The sequence below is a fragment of the Syzygium oleosum genome, unplaced genomic scaffold (assembly GCF_021117445.2).
Source record: "Syzygium oleosum isolate NSW1041296 unplaced genomic scaffold, Sole_v2.1 Sole_v2.09, whole genome shotgun sequence".
Taxonomy (NCBI): domain Eukaryota; kingdom Viridiplantae; phylum Streptophyta; class Magnoliopsida; order Myrtales; family Myrtaceae; genus Syzygium; species Syzygium oleosum.
This window is the reverse complement of record NW_026607493.1, coordinates 699,571-720,406: the sequence shown is the minus strand read 5'-3', so window position 1 is coordinate 720,406 and position 20,836 is coordinate 699,571. Positions and strand designations below refer to the sequence as shown.

General features: G+C 41.9%; 1 protein-coding gene and 1 pseudogene across 1 annotated transcript; one reads left to right on the top strand and one right to left on the bottom strand.

Moving 5' to 3' along the window:
- Positions 1 to 240: 240 nt before the first annotated feature.
- On the bottom strand, positions 241 to 5,503 carry LOC130138915 (zinc finger BED domain-containing protein RICESLEEPER 2-like). Its single transcript, XM_056314496.1, has 2 exons — positions 4,730 to 5,503; positions 241 to 525 (listed from the first exon to the last, which is right to left on the bottom strand). The coding sequence occupies exons 1-2, from the start codon at positions 5,501 to 5,503 to the stop codon at positions 241 to 243; spliced, it is 1,059 nt and encodes a 352-aa protein (XP_056170471.1).
- Positions 5,504 to 12,573: 7,070 nt separating this feature from the next.
- Positions 12,574 to 19,997, top strand: LOC115680374 (serine/threonine-protein phosphatase 2A 65 kDa regulatory subunit A beta isoform-like; annotated as a pseudogene).
- Positions 19,998 to 20,836: the final 839 nt, after the last annotated feature.

Below are 20,836 nucleotides of genomic sequence, written 5' to 3'. Positions count from 1 at the left end.
AGCGGAAGCAAACTCGAACTCTCTATACAACATACAATTAAATGGGATAGTAGAGAGACATTTGATACACATTAATGAAACACTTTTATAAACACAACGTCAGCAACAACATATATATTTGTAAGCCTTCTATGAGGCAACTAACTACGGACCACGTGTAACAAAAACGGTTAGGTGGTCGGTTAGCCTAACTCCTCTAATCAAAAGAGGGTTTCTCAAAAGTCGGGATTTCTAAACTTATCATTCACCGCCACGATACCCAGGCGGCATCCCCGGATCGGACTCGAAATACTCAGGCGATCTTGGATCAGCCATGTCGTCGGACGGCTCGGGTTCGGATTCAATAGGCTCCGGCTTGGGGTCAGACTCCATAGGCTCCGACTCGGGATCCGAATCTTCAGGACCGGTGTTCGGACTAGTAACAACTCCGTCCGGTGGAAGGATCTCCATGAGGTCCCACTCTCCTACTCCGTCATTAGGGGGAGCATCAAATCTCCGGAGTGGACCAAACAACTCGTCTCCGTCCTGATAGAATGAAGCCAAAAAGGTATGTGGTTTCTTAAAGGTCTCGCTCTCGTCTACTCAAACAGTACTAGTATGCCTAATGTAAACCTTATCTTCTCCCACCGGGTATTCCGTCAACATATGCTCCATATGCATCGGTACCCCAAAGTGTTACGATGGGTCATTCATGTTCATGGTGGGGGTCTGAAATATTTGGGATACAACAATGAGAATAAATCTCAATAAGTAACTACCTAAGCCTCGCTTAGGCTAACGCGTACCTCCGAACAGTTCTAAATATGCAATTCTATCAATCAATGTACCATATCAATTATAGGCGCCCTTACCTCACATTAGCACATACATAAGCCCTGCACGTTAGAGAACTGCCACAACATAGCAAACGCTCATCGAGTATAACAACCAAAATCGAGGCATAAACATGCATAACACACTTAATAATCTAGACATGCCCAACATTAGTCTCAAACATGGCATTCCATAATGCACATTGCACTCACTAAGTCCAGATTATTAACGGCCCCTCGGGCTCCCCCGAACCTGCATAAAACGCATCAGGTTATCGGTCTTCCTGCGTAATCGGGCATCGTCCCACTACGTCGGCGACGGCAACGTCCCGCGTTAAACGCATCAAGACGACATTCCATGAAAAGCATCAATCCGGCCTCCACCGCAATTAGCATCAGGGCCCCCGTCGGGCATCCGATAAATCGGGTATCGTCTCGCGTAAAACGCATCAAAACGGGTTTAATCCCCACGTAAGACGCATCATGGCGTTATGTGATCACACGGGCATTTAAGCACTCAAACCAATTCTCATTTTTTTGATTAGTCAAATACCACTAAATTCCTTACTCATCTAACAAAAAGCCGCGCCTCTCATATGCAATAATAACACCGAATAGTCCTCGAGAGAGAGAAAAAATCGAACTTGCACAGAACTGGGGCTATTCTAGGCGGCTGCATAACAACCGAAATCCTTTTGAAATAAATAGTAATTCAACTCCAAAAATTATGAATTTTGGATATGTCATAGAAAACATCTTGATAAACATTTTTCATGGGAGCATGAAACCCAGTTCCGACTGTAAATACCTCTTTTTGTTACTCAAAATCAGACAGAAATCAGTTCGTTTGGACAGGTCGCCCGGCATTCCAAATGTATCTCAATCAGTACCCAAATATCTTTAAAAAGCTTTTAAATTTTTATATGTGATAGAAACAAGTGTTCTTAACAATTTTCATGAAGGAAGTTTGTTGAAAAGAGACCTGAAAAAATTTATAAAAATTCGGAAATATAAGAAGGTCGGGTAAACAGTAATTTCGACAGTTTTGAGACGGTCCAAAAATGGACTTCCGAATGACCCCAAATTATCTCCAAAAATTCCAGATTTAATTTATTTTATGCTTCAAGATTTTAGGAACAATTTTCATGAATGACATCTTCTCAGATTCGGTCCACACAAGTCTTCATAAAAATAACAAAATACAGAGGCAGCAGTAACCAAACCGAGAATCAACCAAGCAAGAACCAACAAGCAACCAAACTCATCCATCCACTAAACCACATCTAAACAGCCCTTAATTTGCCCTTACACATGTCATTAGTAATCCATTATCTTAATCAAGGTTTAGGGAGCACTTACTAGGGAGCCTAAGCAAGATTATCAAGCAAAGGGAGGGGGGCAGCAGAGCTTTGGCACGACAGCGGCTACTCCGGTGAACAAGCAGCAAGAGCGGACGGCAGCTCAGGTGGTCGGGGGTGTTGCTAGTGATCTCGGTTGGTGGTGGTTATGGCTGAGTGAGTAAGAAAGAGAGGGAATGAGAGAGTGTCACGGTAGGGGGTGCAAGAGGCGAGCGGCAACGGCGGTGAGTGGCTGCCGGCGGCTGGGTGGCTCCGGCAATGGTTGGCGAGCAGCAGCTCGTGAGGAGGGAGAGGAGAGGAGTCGGCCGAATGCAAGAGAGAGGGAGAGGGAGTGTGTATGAGAGAGAGTGAGAGAGTAAGAGAAGGAAAGAATAAGTTTATCAAAAGGGAGAGTCTTGTTAGGTCAACTACCTCCACTTTTCACCACTAACAACCCCACTAAGCTCAATCAAGGGCTGGGATTTACTCACTAATCTCATTACTTGATCTAATGGCTCACATCAATCTTTTAGAAGAAATATCCAAGGGCAAAAAGGGAACAAACAAAGACGAGTAGGGGCACAATGGACCTCTAATTTCGGCCATTGGAGGCAAAACATTAATGTCCAATTTATCTTTCAACCTTTCAAATGAATTCAAATAACTCAAGGGCAAAATTGTCTTTTTCAATACCTGGTCTAAATCACACTTTTCCGATAAATCCGAGTAATCCAATAGTTGGCCACGCTTACTGAGACCAAGTTCAACAATTTAGTTGTGGAAATCTTGAAACTTCGATACCCAATTCAAATTCTAATCAATAGCCAGATTCAATCGAATCGACTTTAGTGCATCTCGAACTAACGGGCGACTTTTAGGAATTACGCGTATCGACCAATGGCCAATTCAATATCGAGCCACATCTAAGCTTACTCAAGCTAGGGGTGTCAATGGGTCGGGTCAGGTCGGGTTTTCATGATACCCGACTCGACCCGAAATAATGAATATATGTACTTGGCCTGACCCGAAACAAGACCCGAACATGATATAGCCGCACAATCCGATCGTGTTCGGGTCGGGTCGGGTTCATGTTTAGAGGTTTACTAATCATTTCTTGCGGTCGATTCATTTTCTCAATAACTTTATCAGCATCTTATTTTGCTCAAAATCTTCATGCTATCCCATACCTTACAAATCACTGGCTTGGGTAGAGTAAACAAGAAAAAGAAAAATCCCTTTCGCGTTCCTGTATGCATCCGACAATATTTTTACAGGTTTCATCAAGTTGCTCCCAAAGACAGCACACAATGAGACTGAAAAAAGAAAAGAAAATCCAAGCTATCTCATGAGGCCAAAGGAATTCTTAGGACATCTCATGAAACCAAAGGAATTCTTAGGACACTGTCACATCTCACCTTATCATCACGCTTTCACTCTGGGATTGTGTAAGCATGCATACGAAAAAAGGAAAGAGTTTGACAAATGAATATACAGCAAAAAATTCTGTTGTCTCTCTCCCTAGAAATCTCTATGCTTTCCTGCTCACAGAAGAAAAAGAACAAGGCGCATTACAAATTACTTCACTTCCTGCTCAGAACCTCAATTGGATCTCACCAAAGCATTACATGAAATCTCTATGCTTTCCTGCTCATAGAAGAAAAAGAACAAGGCGCATTACAAGTTACTTCACTTCCTGCTCAAAATCTCAATTGGATCTCACCAAAGCATTACATGATTTCAGCAAGCACCATCTTTCTATTTCAATATGCAAAAACTCACATTTCTCTATTTCTATTGCATCACTACAATATGTCATCCATAGATGCAAAAAGACCCATCCAGTCAAATTAAAGAAAGGAAATGATAAAAAAGTAAAGCAAGTGATAACAACCCCACATCCGAGATTTGGAAAAAAAAACCATTCTTCAGTAAGGTCAACTTGCAAGTAAGAAATGAAGAAGATAACAATTGCTAAATGCCTAATTTGAATATGAAAAAGTAAATTTGCAATAAGAATAAAAAAATTGGTTTAGCAAGTACCAATTTTCAACTTTGTCAATCATCAAGAGAAACTGATATCGAGTTCGGCTCCATAATTGTAGTTGAACACTCTGCATTAAATTCACAATCAAAATGAGAACTTAAGTATCCATTGTAATATATAAAAGAATAAATATTCCACAATTATGTTTTCTGACTTGACTCAAAATTTTCTTGTTCTTCTAAGTCATCCTCAATTGAAAGTGAAAGTGGAGAGGATCGTAGCTAATCTTGAGCACATATGAGACCCTCCACCATTCTTGGGGTCAAGGAGCTACGAAAGACATCGAATACACGACCTCCTGTGCTAAATGCGGCCTCTGATGCTAGAGCCGAAACGGGCACGGCCAAAATATCACGAGCAATGGAAGAGAGGATAGGATATCTCGAAGAATTAACTTTCCACCAAGTTAAGATATCAAAGTCGGGGCTATAACGTTCACATCCTTCTTCCAAATATTTATCCAATTCAGATTTTTCTTCCAAAATTTGTTGTCCCGTTTGGCTAAGATACTTTGCAGTAATAAAGTCCGCACCAACCACGGGAGACTTTGACACATTTACTGTCCTTGTACCCTTTAATCTCAAGTTGCCTTGGGGGCATTTACCAGTGCAGTATTGCTCGTACAATGATATTAGCGATGATGTTACTTTATCATGTAAAATTTCTGCTTGCTTGCTTTCATAAACATCATTAATCAACCATTTCACATATTCCCACTTATGTCGAGGGTCAAGTATGCAAGCAATGAACAAATTAAGATTGATATTGTTCACATTGCCATAATACTTAATGAATTTGGTCATCATTCTTTTAGCCATTTCCTGCAAACTTTTATCTTCATTCTCACAATATTCATTAATCATCCCAAAAAGCCCATAGACATCATTTGCCAAATTATTACTAGTGACATAAGAAGAACCCGAAACTTTTGAAGTCGTATCAAAGAACAACTTCAGGAAAGGAAGAAGGTGACGGGCATAATTCCAATCATCACTAGTAGGCAACCTTTTCGCCTTGGACAGTTCTTCAACAAATTTGCTATCTTGAATTTCCAATAAGAAAAAAGCTTTTTGAAACTTCAAAGCCGCCTCCAGCATCATATATGTCGAGTTCCAACGAGTCTCCACATCCAAACATACAAGACTCTTGGACTCAATATTCTCTAGTTCAACACAATCCTTAAACCGCCTCAACCTTCCAAGAGAAGACCTCACATAACGTAGAGCTGAACGTATTTTAACAATGAAATCATTTATATCTTTTAAGCCTTCTTTCACTATCGTACTCAGTATATGAGCAAAACACCTCATGTGGAGTAACTCACCTCTCAATACCAGAGTGTTCCAAGAGTTAAGTCTTCTTTTCAAGTATTGAATTTCTAAATCATTTGAACTTGCATTAGCTACAATGATGGAAAAAATACTTTGAATCCCCCAACTAGTCAAACATTTCTCAATCACATTTCCTATTATTTTGGCAGAATGACCCGGGATTTGACAAAAATTTAGGATTTTCTTCTGCAATTTCCAATTAGCATCAACAAAATGAGCAGTGAGAGACATATAAGTCAAATTTTGACAAGAGGTCCATGTGTCGATCATCAAACAAACTCTAGGACACGTGTCGACAAAATATTTCATCAATTTTCTTCTTTCCTTCACGTATAATGCATAGCAATCACTCTTTAACGTGTTACGCGTAGGGATTGAAAACTTTGACTGGATTCTATACACAAATCGTCGAATGTCACGCCTCGAACCCCGACGAGCGCGCGACACTCCAAAGCTTGGTCGAAATAATGCGACGTCTCAGGATGTCGCCGACCCCAAATACACATAGATAAAGTACTAACGGAAGCAAACATACACCCAGACAATATTTAGAAAGGGGCAATAGGGAGAATATACATTCATTACCAAATCAAACTTATAACATTACATACTATTTACAATAAACATATTATACACGCATATCGGCTTCTAAAGTTCGCACCACCAACATCAAAAGGGACCAGTAGTCTGGGTATAAACTAACTTCAAAAAGGGGCACTTCAAAAAAGGTTACCTTACCCCCAACTAACCCCTACGACCTCTAGACGGTGTCCACTCTGAGTCAGTCTCCTTAGAACTTGAATCTGACTCTCCCTGATCCTCCTGCTCCTCTGAAGACTCAGAATCCGCCTCAATCTCGATAATCTCATCATCAGAATCGTCTGGAACATCAATCGGCGGCTCGTCCTCCGGTTCTTCGTCGAGTTCTTCCTCTGGCTCTTCTTCTGGTTCCTCCTCGGGTTCTCTCTCAGGTTCTTCTTCAGGCTCCTCTTCTTCGAGCTCCCCCTCAGGCTCTTCACCTAAATCCACGTCCATCGGATCGTACCCTGCTTGTGACTCTTTCGGCTCCGGCTCAGGCTCAGCCACCGTGGATTCGGGTTCTGCAGGTACAGGCTGATGACCTGACTGTGCGAGGCTAGTGTCGAGGCTGGTTATCTCCCCATCAGGAGGAGGTATAGTCGATGGGTCCCAATCTCTCACTCCATCGAAAGGGACATCGAAACCACGAACCGGTCCGAACTCGTTCAAACCCTCCCGGAAACACCAGGCTGTATAAGTGTGGGCTTACCAAAGAGGTAGTCCTACATCTACCCAAACTACTGTGGTGTGCTTAATCCAAGCTATATTATCATCTATAGGGTACTCTACTACTGCATGATCGGTATGCATAGGTATGCCCAAAACGCTGAGGCGGTGGCGGTGGAGGATTCATGGTCCAGGCCGGGGTTCTGAAAAGGTTAATTTATACAACTATGAGACGAATCTCAATAAGTCGACAGCCTAAACCCCACTTAGGCTATCACGTACCTCCAGACAAGTCCAAACACAATATCACTCAATAAACACATAACATGCACACAAATGCACTTACCTGGGCTCTTAGTACACACAATCTGCACGTTAGTCTCAAATTCACAAATTTCAAACCACATGCTCTTTCCAAACTAATCTCATGCCCAAAAGCAAATGTCGAACACATGGCATTTCCAAACTCCGCATTTCACACTCATCATGCACCACCACACCATTTTCATTAAACTTGCCAATGACCTGCGTAAACACGCTTAAGGTCCGATCTCATTCTCACTTGCCACATCACACATCTCATTCTCATTCTCTTTCCACAGCCCGTTTAAACATGCCTCAGGCTCCACATTCCTATCGCGACCCGCGTAAACACGCCTCAGGCCCGATCTCATTTTCACTTGCCACATCACACATCTCATTCTCAATCTCTTTCTATAGCCCGCGTAAACACGCCTCAGGCTCCACATTCGTATCATGACCCGCGTAAACACGCCTCAGGCCGGTTCAATTCCCCGTGTAAACACGCCTTAAGGATTAAGTGAACACGCGAACATGCCAACACGCCATATTTTATCTGTACCCCGCGTAAACACGCGTCAGGGCTTTTTAGTGATCATACGCACATCACACGCCTCAAATCTCACACGTTCACATACTCGAACATTAATTAAATGCACTCAATTCAACCATCTCAATTCAGCCCATGTAACATACATATAACCATCACATAACATGCCATATTTCATCACAAAAACCATGGCACAACAAACACGGCACTACACCCCGATTTCACACAATTAAGAGTCGAACCAAATTATGTACCCTATGCACCAAACCGAATTTTGCAGCACTTATACCAACCATACTCAGCCCTCATTTAGCCTCTAATTACCAACCAAATCACCACAAATTCGTCCATAAAAACCCTCATCCAAAACAGCCCCTAAAACTACACTAAACCGTGTCTAAACGAGCCCGTTAATACCCGATATCCTAAATAGGGATTAGGGTGTCACTTACTTGAAATTTCCAAGCAAGAACAGCCTATTAAGGGGGCGGCAAGGCGGCGAGGACGCGGTGGCCACGGCGGTCCGGCGGTCGGACGCACGGCGGACGGCGAGCACGCGGTGATCTGGCACGGCTCCGGCCAAAACACGGCTAAGGGGAAGAGAGAGGGTTGGTTCGGCCAAGGGGGAGAGAGAGAGGGTTTTGGCGTGGGAATGCGAGGGAGAGAGAGAAAGAGAGAGGAAAAAGGAAATAAATAAGTGGCACCAATAATTGGTGCACTTACCCCTAGCCAAAATTACCATCCTACCCTCCTCTCTACTTTCCATTCAACGGCCAAGATCTAAGCTTATCCAAAAACCAACGGCCAAGATCAATTCTTACAAAAAATATCCAAGGGTAAAATAGGAATTTCACAAAAAGTGCAGGGGCAAAGTCGTCCAAAAATTTATATCTCTAAAGTGGGGGTGAAATGACCAAAATGCCCTTCCACTTTTATACTTAGCCTTCACAAAATCCCAGGGGGCAAAACGGTCATTTTTCACTTCCTGTCAAAATTTCAGTTTTCTGACGAATTCGGACAAATCCAAGGCTGACCACGGTAATAACGACGTCGTCCAATTACTCTGTCATGACTTTCAAAATTTTCAACACCCAAACTCAGTCTCTCTTTAATGACAAACTCAAATAAACGCGACTTGAGTTTATCCCAAACTAACGGGTGGCTTTCGGGAAAATTCGTACATTCGACCCGTGGTCGATACTAAATCGAACCACATTTAAGTTCACTTGAGCCATGACGACCTCAATTGTCATGTAATTGCGAGGATCAATCATTAGTTCTAAAGGATGCGATCGTTTGGAATAGGTTTGAGATCGTTCGCAAATTTCGTATTCTGGCGAGGCGGAATCACCCGCGATCCAATTATACGACATTCGCAAATCGATCCCTGACCATCCTTAGATCGGTCTATATTAGCCCAAAATATCATCTCGACAATCCTTATGGTCGAAAGTCAGTCCATGGTCAGGTTCTATGGTCGCACGAATCTAGATCCCTAATTAGCCTTTCCCTATTGGTCAGTGTCCTAAGAGTGATCAAGTCTGGGCGAGATTTACTACAAGTGCGTTATTAAAATTATGCATTTCATAAATACCAAGTGGATCGAAATTTAGAATGTCACACCGAAAACCCTCATTTTCTACAAACTTAAAAGGTAATTCACCAAGAATGAACATGGTAGATAATTCTTTTCTACTAGCATCTTGGTCAAATTTCCATGGACCAAATGAACTACCAACCCCAACAGGTTGACCCGATACATTTTTTTGCCTTTTCTTAATGTTTGCATATGGATATTCCTTACATCTATCTAAGTGATGATGCATTGAACTAGTCCCTTGAGTACTAGAACAACCAATGTAGACCCTGCAATATAAACATTCAGCCTTTTCTTGGTTTTTGTCTGTACATGGAATCCTTTTAAAGTGATCCCACATAATGGATCTCTTCCTTCTATTTGTGTGGCTAGAATCCGTCGACAAAGACATCTAGCAATCAGCAAAAATAATTAACATTCCAGAATCAACAAAAACCATCATTGCCCAATAATCGCTATATGCTATCAACAAAACTATGCAACGAAACCATTATCTATGCAACTGTTACTATGCAATGACAGATGACTAAACATGGCCTTTGCATCGTTGTACAAACATGCCGGGTTGAATAAAGAAAATAACACAGTAATGGGACTACTCTACGGTTCAAAAACATGTTGTTTGGAAGAAACATTTCGTCAAACACCGAAACGAACGAAACCAACAAACAAACATCGTCAAACTCTCACCAGCACAGAAAAGCGAAGGCGACGGGCAAGAGCAGGGCCTGGAAGCCGATGCCGGCGTTGAGGTTGTGGAAGGTGGCGTAGTGGGGCCAGAGACACTAGTTTTTGCCGGAATCGCCGAAATCTCCGCAAATGAATGAAGCCAACGATCACTTTCCCTTCAGAATCTTGATTGCGAAACCGAGTCAAAGTTGACGGTGATTTTCCTTAGATCTCTTCAGATCTGAACCGCGTCGCTCCTCCTACGTTTTGGACAAGATGCACCCAAAATCATAAAGGCACCTAATGATCCTCTTTGTCGTATGAAGATAACAAGGTCGTTGCAGGGTCATCACTTGACTCAGTAATTTTATCGAACAGTTGGTATGACATGCAAAATCGGCTGATACAAAATGAGATGAACACGCATACATAGAACACCTCGAAAGGCACATAGAACACCTCAAAAGGCACAGTGAGTCAACAAATGGGTTCCCCACTCTTCGACGAACAAAAGCAAAAAAAGCCAACTTGGAGCTGATCTAATCAAGTTCCACTCTCAAAACAAAGTCAATCCAACACACCCAAAGCACCATGCCGTTGAAGAAGCAGGAACACCGCAAATTCAGACCTCGCCGGGGATTAACTGAAAGACGGCGATGCTCACTGGAAGAGAGAAATCGTCACTTGTGGGTGGGGCCGGGGGCAGCGGGTCGGGAGGGTCAATCGTCGAGGAGCTTTCGGAGGTGAGACTTGACGAAGTCGCTACGAGTTTTGGCGTGGGCTTGCTGAGAAGCGACGTTGGCGTAGGGGAGGTGGATGCCGGTCGCAATCAGGGTGGCGCCGGCAGCGAAGACGCCGATCGTCACCGCCAGTTGCCTTTGCGTCGCACTACTCGATCGCCAGTTCTAGATCCGGAGCTCTGGAAGAAAATGATAGGGTTTCGGGTGGGCTTGGGAGCAAGAAGAACAAATGGTTCTTGTTTGTTTCTGTTGGGCTTGTTTTGGGCAGGCTCGGCTGAAGCCTTGTTTTTACTATTACCCAAACAAGTTAAGACCAAACCCGACCCAATACGAAAATTTCATGTCCGGGTCGGGTCGGATCGGGTTGACACCCCTAACTCAAGCCATGGCGACCTCGGTTGTCATGTAATTGCGAGGGCCAATCACTAATTCCAATTGACGCGATCGTTCGCATTAGGTTTAGGATCATTCGAAATTCATACAATGGTCAAGCGGAATCACCCATGATCCAATTATACAACATTTGCAAATCGTTCCATAACCATCCTTGGATCGGCTTATAATGGCCAAAAATATCTCCTCGTTAATTCTTATGGTCGAAGTGTCGATCCATGGTCAAGTTCTTAGGTCCACGTACTTTATTTCTAGCTAGCCATTTCCTAACGGTTAGTCTTCTCAAGAGTGATCAATCCCGAGTGAGATTTAACTAAAAGTGCATGAAAGAAATATTCGTTTCATAAATCTCGAAAATGGATCGAAATTCAGAATGTCACACTAGATCTAGACGGAACCACCAAACCCACTCCCTCTCTCTCTCTCCCTCTCCCTCTCTAACCCCACTCGAGCCTTAACTACGTCGATCTCTCCCCCCTCCTCCTCCTCTATGACCACCCCCCTCTGGCCACCCCCGCCGCACTCGCCCCCGCCGCCCGCCTTGCGGCTCTCGATCTGGCCTCGTCCTCGCCGCCGCTGGCATCCACGCTTCCCCTTCTTAGCATGCGGTCGCCGAGGCGACATCCTCGCCCTGCCCTGGCCGCCGTCATCCTCACCCCGCCTTCTCCACCCCTGCGTTAGCTTTATTTGACTAGTCTAAATTGGATGTGATTTTTCTTTTTCTTGGTTTTGCAGATACTCGCACCCTCCATAGCCACTGCACTCGTCTCTTGCTTGAGAAAGACTGAGCAGGATTTGGTGAGATTTTGGCGTTGTGGCACTGGCACTTACTCGACCTTACTCGACCCATCTCCTGGGTAAATGTTGAATAGGGTCTCGGGTAGGGGCGGGGCAGGTCAAGCGCGACCATGTACGTTTCGGGTTGGGTCGGGTATCAAGAAAAGCCCGACTCGATTCGACCCATTGACACCCCTATCTAAGACCAAGTGAACCGGTTTCCGATTCTAGAAACCCTTATGGTTCGATTCCCAATTTTAGTTCTAGGTGGAAATCGGCCCACCCTGGCTACGACCACCTTAGAACGATTGGATCCGAAGACTCCGGGTCGGATGGAGCGAAAAACGGGTAACCGCCGTACGGGCGGGAATGATTTCGGAGATGTTCGTCGTTCGGAATTCGAACTCTTCGAATTTTCACGTCAGAAATGCGCACAGCGAAAAGGATCTCGTAATGAACTGAACCCGAACAATCACAGATCTCTCTCTCGATCGGTTCGTAAGATCTGCGAATCTCTCTCGGTCGCCGATCGGCGATTCTCTTCCATCTTGACGGCCTAAGAGGTACGGTCTCTTCATGCTCCTCCCGCATCCATCTTCCCACCACCGATCGTGTTCCCATATCCTAAGACCGATCGATGGTCGAACGTTGCGTTCGCTTTCGCGATCTGATCCTCTCTCCAATCGATGCCTTCGTGTTTCGCATTCGTATGTTCTTAATCTAATCGCGGAATCGGAACCTCGTACCCCCTGTTCCTTTTAGATTTTGGGATCGGAACGCAATTGTGCCTCTTTGGGTATGGGCATATAGATCCACTTACGGAGAACCGCTTTGTGGAGGAGGTTGATTGAGTTCCTTTTACTGATTTTCTATGACCATGTGCAAGCGAGGAAGATTTCTTGGGGTCGTTCTTCTTTAGTTTAGTCACGTTTTGTGTGTGATGGAAGTGGTTCTTCGTTAACTAGTCGGCAGATTCTTCAACAACTTGTTCTTTTACTAGCAGCTTTGAAGATTCCTGAGAGTTGATGATGGCCATGATTGAGGAGCCATTATACCCTATTGCAGTGCTCATAGACGAGCTAAAGAATGAGGATATCCAACTTCGTCTGAACTCTATCCGTCGGCTCTCTACCATCGCTCGTGTGCTTGGCGAAGAGAGGACTCGGAAGGAGTTGATCCCGTTTCTCGGCGAGAACAATGATGACGATGATGAAGTGCTTCTGGCAATGGCAGAAGAACTGGGTGTTTTTATCCCGTATGTTGGAGGTGTTGAGCATGCTAATGTGTTGCTGACGCCGCTGGAAACACTTTGTACTGTCGAGGAAACCCGTGTGAGGGACAAGGCAGTTGCATCTCTGTGTAGAATTGGGGATCAGATGAGGGAGCATGATGTGGTCGACTACTTCATTCCCATGATGAAGGTACCTTGTTTTCTCTTATCGTACAGATGCTTATGTTGGTCTAGTTGTACTTTTGTTCTTGTAAGTTGGATGCGGGAAGCTAGAACAGACAGAACCAGATGAAGCTTTGGCATTTATCTACAATTCCTTTTTTTGGAGAAAACATCTTGCCAAGTGAATAGTTGAAAAACCGTACCTCATCCTCTTATGTGCCTGCTTCAGAGATTAGTTTCGTAGTGTTTGAGACCCTTTAATAGTTCAGATGTGAACATAGGTACGCAAAAAGGAGTAATTTCAAACTTCCAAGGTGAACAAATGAAATGCGTTAAAGTATCTGTGGTTAATTGATTAACTCTGCATTGTTATTGTTTCTTTTTTCTTCATCACATGATTTACTCAAGCCACAACGATTGAAAGATACCCGGCTTTCTTTATGATTCTCACTTCTGGAGGCTGGCTGCTGGTGAATGGTTCATAGCTCGTGTTTTAGCTTCTGGTTTGTTTCATGTTGCTTACCCCAGTGCCCCAGAGGCGTTGAAAACGGAACTGCGAGGAATATACAGTCAGCTATGTCAAGATGACATGCCGATGGTCAGAAGATCTGCTGCGACAAACCTTAGGAAATTTGCTCCTACTGTTGAAGCTGTGCATTTGAAAACTGATATTCTGTCTATATTCGAGGATCTAACGCAAGATGGTATGCAAATTCTCACATATGTGTCGTTATCAACAAATACTTTTTGCAAAGTTGCTATTTTGGATATCTTTCAGTTATGATTTAACCCTATTGAGAATACATGCATAACCGCAAATAGAATTTGCATCTATAGTCTGTCGGACAACCGGTGGTATATTTGCACTGAAGAAATAGAATTGCATATTTATGATTACAGTTCTTTGGCATGGTTGTGCTCTCAACTATTATACTAGTATCCCACGTATTGAATTCAAGTGTAGTTAATTACGCCAATCATTCTTATGGTGTTTGATAGGTTTTGCAGATAAAATGTCTTAGTATTTTATCCCCTTTAGCTAATGTTAGCTTATCTTATCATCTGTATAGAATTTTCTTCTGTTGCAAGGTACAAGAACAACTTATTGCCTGTACGGATCTTTGGGCTTCGTTTTAACTTGTTTTGGTTATCAATAAGATTATGCCTAATCTGCAGCTTTTATTGGATGTGAGTTCATCCGTAAAATTGCGTAATAAGAGGCTACTTGGACATATGTGTGGGTTGTAATTTGCAAAAGTACATGTTAATTATGTACAAAGCAGATAGAAATTGACAGTATGGTTTGTTCTTACATTTTTAGTTATCCTTGTTGGTGCAGACTGTGCTTCAAATGCTTTATGCTTTCACATTGCAGCAGCGAATTTCTCTTCCTTCGTTTTTGTCCTTTTTCCCCTCAAATTGCACTAACTGGAGTTCATTTTATATTGTGAATTGGTTCAGATCAGGATTCTGTGCGCTTACTGGCTGTTGAAGGGTGCGCAGCTCTTGGGAAGTTGTTGGGACCTCAAGACGCTGTGGCCCATATCCTACCTGTCATGGTTAATTTCTCCCAGGTACACCTTTTCTGTTTCATGACTTCTTAATGTAATTCTGGTCAGTTCTCCTTGTAGTGTTCAAGTTCATCATTGTACCTTTATTCAATGATATGTCTAGTCATGGCAAGTGTATGGCTTCATACATGTACATATATTTATACTTCTTTTGGATAGCAGACAAGTGCACTTCTGTTCTTACGCAATTCTTTTACACAATACGTCGATCCATTTTGAGAAGATATTGCCATGCTAGCAATTATCTAATTTTAGCAAGCACAAGAGCTGTTCAAATTACCTCTTCACGGTTACATCTTTTTGTGAAAATTTGCTGTCTCAGCCTCTCAGATGCTTCACATGATACGTTTTTGGACAGAAAGAATTCTAAAGATCATGAAAGCAGACTTATAAAAGCAATTTGGTTGATAATGTCTAGGACAGCTTCTTATAATTATGAGCAGATGATTCCACTTAGGGCTCCATAAACTTGGTTTTTTCTTCATTTTTTTCTTTAACAAGAGTGTGGGCGCATCTTTAACAGTATTCCAGAAGAGGCAAACCAGCTAAATGTATTACTAAAATTTGTTGCCTTTTCTGGTGTGCTTTCAGAAGCTGCATTTTGGGAAACTTAATTTAATGACAATTGGTGATTGGCAGTTGCCATTTACAATTTGTTGAGTTATTTTTGCACATTTGGATGAGATTTGTTCTCTTATATACTGTCGGTAGTGGAAGTTAATCTATGGTCAGGCTAAGTTCTCATGATCTAGACCTTTTTTCTGTAATAGGATAAGTCTTGGCGTGTTCGTTACATGGTTGCCCATGAATTGTATGAGCTATGTGAAGCTGTTGGTCCTGAACCAACTAGGTAATCATTAATCATTTTATGTTGCTGAGCTTTTTGTTTGCATTTTAAATCTTCTGCTTCATAGCGAGCTACCTAAGTAGTAGAACTTTTGATAATGGTGAATTTGATGCATTTATTTTTATATAGTGTTCATAACCATAACAATTATCACTACTCTCTCTCTCTTTGTTTTTCATTTTTTATTTTTCATTAAAATTTCATATAAATTTTGAGATGAAATCTTTGTAATGCACCTGGTTCCTGCATATGTTCGCCTGCTTCGTGACAATGAGGCTGAAGTGCGTATAGCCGCAGCAGGAAAAGTGACCAGGTTATGCAGGATTTTCAATCCTGAACTTGCAATTCAGTAGATTCTTCCTTGTGTGTAGGTGTGTCGGTGATCCAGCGCTTTCTTTACGTGATTAAATAATCATAGTAAAGCTCACTATTTGGCTGTTATCTATTTAAACCAGTGTCCTGTTCTTTTGCTGGAATTGTCGACAGATTCATCACAGCATGTCAGGTCTGCTTTGGCCTCTGTTATAATGGGAATGGCACCAGTTTTAGGGAAGGTTGTATCTCTCTCATCACATGAATTTTCTTTGGTACTTGCCATATGTTTCTAGTTGGGAAAATGACACAAATGGTCCCTGAACTTTGGTCCAATGTGTAGTGTGGTCCCCGAACTTTTAATTTGTTCAATGTAGTTCTTGGACTTTAGCCTAATGTGCAATGTTGTTCCTGAACTATTTAATCGTTCAGTGTGATCCATACACTTTTGGTACATGTTCAATTTGATCCTTGGACTATATGAAAATGTTTAATGTTGTTTCTGAACTAGAATTAATGGAAGAACAACATTGAACATTTTCATATAGTTCAGGGGTTAAATTAAAAATGTACCAAACGTTACATTCAACAAATTGAAAGTTCAGGGACAATATTGCACATTGGGGTAATGTTGAGGGAACACATTGAATAAATTAAAAGTCCAGGGACCACATTGCATATTAGGCAAAAGTTTAGGGGTCATTTGTGTCATTATCCATTTCCAGTTCAGCTCAAGGAGTGATGGTACTCTATGTAGGCAGTTTCTTTTTTCCATTTGACGTGAATTTGTCCTGCAGTTTTAATTTGTCTGACCCCCTTTTGAGGCTTTCCTTCACGATTCCATTTGTTTTGTTTTTAGATACATAGTATTGCCGGAAGCCCACATGCAGTAATGAACATATTAGGGGAAAAAAGAAGCTCGGACTACTTTTCATGAGCTTATGAAATCTCCAACCAAATCCAGTTACTTCTTTTTCTATGTTTCATGTTTTCCTGGAAATTGTGTCTTGGGGTGATAAAAGGCCTGTGATGCACAAATTGACCTATTTTCAGATCTGATTTTAGTGTGAAAAATTTTCAAATGTGTTAGGATTAAGGTTGGTTTCGCAAACTATGTTAGGATTAAGCTTGATTATAAAGGTTTTACTGTAGATACCGTGTTGGTGTACTAAGCCCTTTTAACTTCATCCATGTCTGCCTGCACTTCTTAGTATTAAAGGGTTAACCTGTTTCCTTGCAGGATGCCACAATTGAACAGCTAGTGCCAATATTCTTGTCTCTTCTGAAAGATGAATTTCCTGATGTTCGACTGAATATCATTAGCAAACTTGATCAAGTTAACCAGGTCTGTGGAATCCCTTATTGATTGTTGAATCACATTTATCTGGGACTTGCGATATTTTAAATGAGTGGACTTGGAGTATGAATATTAGTGAAAAAGCTCCAAATATGGAATAATGTCTTTGACGAAAATCCCCGTTTTCATTTGCTTTTATAAGCAAATTCCACTTTTTTTAAAAAAATTGAAAAAATATTATGTTAAGTTTTGTAAAATTATATGTAGATCTACAAGCCAATATTTGTATGTTTTGAATGATTTTAGATATTTTGTGTCGAATAAAAGACAAAATGTAGGGGTTGCAAGATTTAAAAAACGAAAAAAGTACTTAAAAATAAGTCAATACCAAACAGATAAATATATCCGTCACATGGAAGGACTTTTCATGCCTCTACTATCTAGTATCTAGATAGTTCGAACATGTTAGTTAAAGTAGAACTTCTAAGGCAAGACTGCAGGGACAGTTCTGGTATGTCTTGGTCCTTGGTGTAGACTTCTTAGATCTAGATGTGTGGTCCATTTGGCATGTCAACCATGCATGAGCTTCATATCTTAAATTTGTCTTCATTTATTTGTGGTGTTTTTGGAACTAGAAACTATCGGAACCACAGAGCTTATGCAGTGCTTGGTATGGTAAATCAGAAATGTGCTGCCCTGTATAGGCTCATGTTGACGATTATGATTAGTGATTGGTTGTAAATTAGCTGTGACTATCATAAATGATCTATAGTTCAAGCGCTTCGATTGCTTTAGATAAATGTAGGTCTTGTTTAAGGGTATTGTAAGGACACTCCTTAAGCATTACCAATTATAGGAAGTTTCTTTCTTTAAAATATTTGAGTAAGGATACTATACCTCTCACATATCTAGGATAAATTCTTTACATTTTCAAGATGCATTCTTTGCCATTAGTTGTGTAGAGAACTAATTATCATCTCCCAGCAAATATTTGCATGGCCAGTCAAGGTGTGTATGCAGTAATTGTTTTACCTACACCTGTCTCTATGGGATTTGTACTATTCATTAACTGGGAAATGCTAAATTGCAGGTGATTGGAATTGATCTGCTCTCCCAGTCTCTATTACCTTCTATTGTTGAACTTGCAGAGGATAGGCACTGGAGGGTTAGGCTTGCCATCATAGAGTACATACCGCTGCTGGTTAGTCAGTTGGGTGTTAGATTTTTTGATGATGAACTTGGTGCTCTATGCATGCAGTGGCTGAAAGATAAGGTGATTCCTTGCTATAATTAGTGTTGTATATACATGTGTTGTGCATGGGGTAATGCTTGTGAATCTCTTTACCATGTCATTCATCCTTGTAGGAATGTGGTGCCATGTGAAGCATCTTAACATATCCTTTTTAATGAGTCTGTGATGGTTGTAGGTATACAGTATCCGAGATGCCGCTGCTAATAATGTGAGGCGCCTTGCAGAAGAATTTGGACCAGAATGGGCAATGGAACATATAGTTCCACAGGTATCTCCAGCTGTTGCTTTTAAACTATTAAAAAAGTTCTGACCAAAATTTTTTTTTATTAAAAAATGGGATAAATAAGATATACATGAGAGTCTCGTCACATTCTGAATTAGAATTTTCCTTGCTGCTTGCGTGGTATTATTACCACGGGAGATAATGTAGAGGTATTATTTTAGGTTGCTCTTTGCTGCAATTTTCTTGTATGAGGATAAGGATGCCTTTAAATAGCTTGTCATTTGTGGACAGGTTTTGGACATGATAAACAACCCGCACCATCTATATCGGATGACCGTCCTTCATGTGATATCTCTGCTTGCTCCTGTCATGGGATCCGACATCACTTGTTCAAAACTTTTGCCAGTGGTTATTAGTTCCTCAAAAGATAGGTAAAACCGCGCCTGATTTCTTACTTCTTTACAGAGCTTATGCCTCTCCATTGTTTATATGATTGTTTGAGTTGCGTGGAGAAATGGGCTGAGAGTACTCATACGTGGCAGGGTACCCAATATCAGGTTCAATGCGGCAAAGGTGTTGCAGTCTATTATTCCTCTAGTCTAAAACCGCGCCTGATTTCTTGCTTCTTTACAGAGCTTATGCCTCTCCATTGTTTATATGATTGTTTGAGTTGCGTGGAGAAATGGGCTGAGAGTACTCATACGTGGCAGGGTACCCAATATCAGGTTCAATGCGGCAAAGGTGTTGCAGTCTATTATTCCTCTAGTCGATCCTTCTGTAAGTAGCATCCGTGTTTACCTCAGCGAAGCATATTTGTTGTGTAAAGCTTTAAATTTCTTCACGTTTAGTATTATCTAAAAGTAGAATAAAGAAATTTAATGTTTTGTTTTGGAATCATGGTTCTTTGAGATTAAATTTGCCCACAAGGAGTTGGAAGGTTGATGCGATTGTTTCCTCACATTTAATTTGTGCTGGAAGATTTACTGGCATAATTAATGTTTGGGTTTTATTGACATAGGCGCTCTTGAAAATAAACTGCAGGTTGTGGAGAAGACTATTCGTCCGTGTTTGGTCGAGCTGAACGAGGACCCAGATGTTGATGTTAGGTTCTTCGGCAGTCGAGCCCTTCAGTCAAGTGTTCAGGTCATGGTGATGAGCTAAGAATTGTTAGCTGTAGATTGTCTCCGTTTTGTTATTCTTTTGGCGTGGCTCTTTTTTATTTCCTAATTTTGCTCGCCCTCAAATTGGAAGCTCATACTGAGCAACTTGATGATTTGTCCAAGGGTTTCTCTCTTTTCATATCTCAATTTTAGAGTTCAAAATTAGCTGATAGGTATCATGGCTGACTTGATTCAGGCATGAGATAAATATATTATATGCATGTAATTTGTCCGAATACACAGATAAAAAGATACACGATTATAAAAAAAAAGGGTAATTATTGGTTGACAAAAACAGAAAAGAGGACAGAATACGTGCACACTTCGGCGACAAAATATAATCCCGATTGGGAATCTTGCCTGACCTTCGTGTTTTAGTCTTTCCGTCGGGATTCATGGGCCTTGGATCTAACTAGCAGGTTCGGCTCCGAAGTTGCGATTACCTTCCCTAAATCCCTAACCCTTCTCAGTTGCCCACTGCGAATTGTCATGGGCCTCCCAGGCCCAATTTAATCAGATTTTGGTCCTCTTAGGACCCATCCTGATTAACACAGTTCTGGAGGCCCAAGGGCCTGCCCATGAGCCCACATTAGTCACTTTGGGAGCTCTTGGGCCTGCCATTATGGCCAGGACGCCGAATGCCAACTTCTTTGGTACTTCTGGGCCCAATTCGACTGGCACTTCTTGATTTTAGGGCCCATTGCGAATTACTATGGGCCTCCTAGGCCCAATTCAATCGGCTTTCGGCCATTTTAGGGCCCATTCTAACCAACAGATGGGCCTGTGGCTCACCCAGTAGCCCAGAACAGTCACTTAGAGAGCTCTTGGGCCCGAAGTGGCCAAAAGGCCCACTGTGAATTCCCCTGGGCCTCCGAGACCACATTTAATCAGCTTTGAGCCTTTTAGAGCCCGTTCTAGCCAACACGTGGTCCAGGAAGCCCATGGGCCCTCCAAGCCAAATGACTCCGAAGCAGTTACGAAGCCCA

Bases quoted from the DNA above. Each gene is read 5' to 3' on its own strand.
- LOC130138915 (XM_056314496.1), bottom strand. From the start codon at position 5,503: ATGAGGTGTTTTGCTCATATACTGAGTACGATAGTGAAAGAAGGCTTA. The intron at 526-4,729 runs GTTGGTGCGGAC...TCATTCTATCAG, and splicing joins ATGTGTCAAAGTCTCCCGTG to GACGGAGACGAGTTGTTTGG.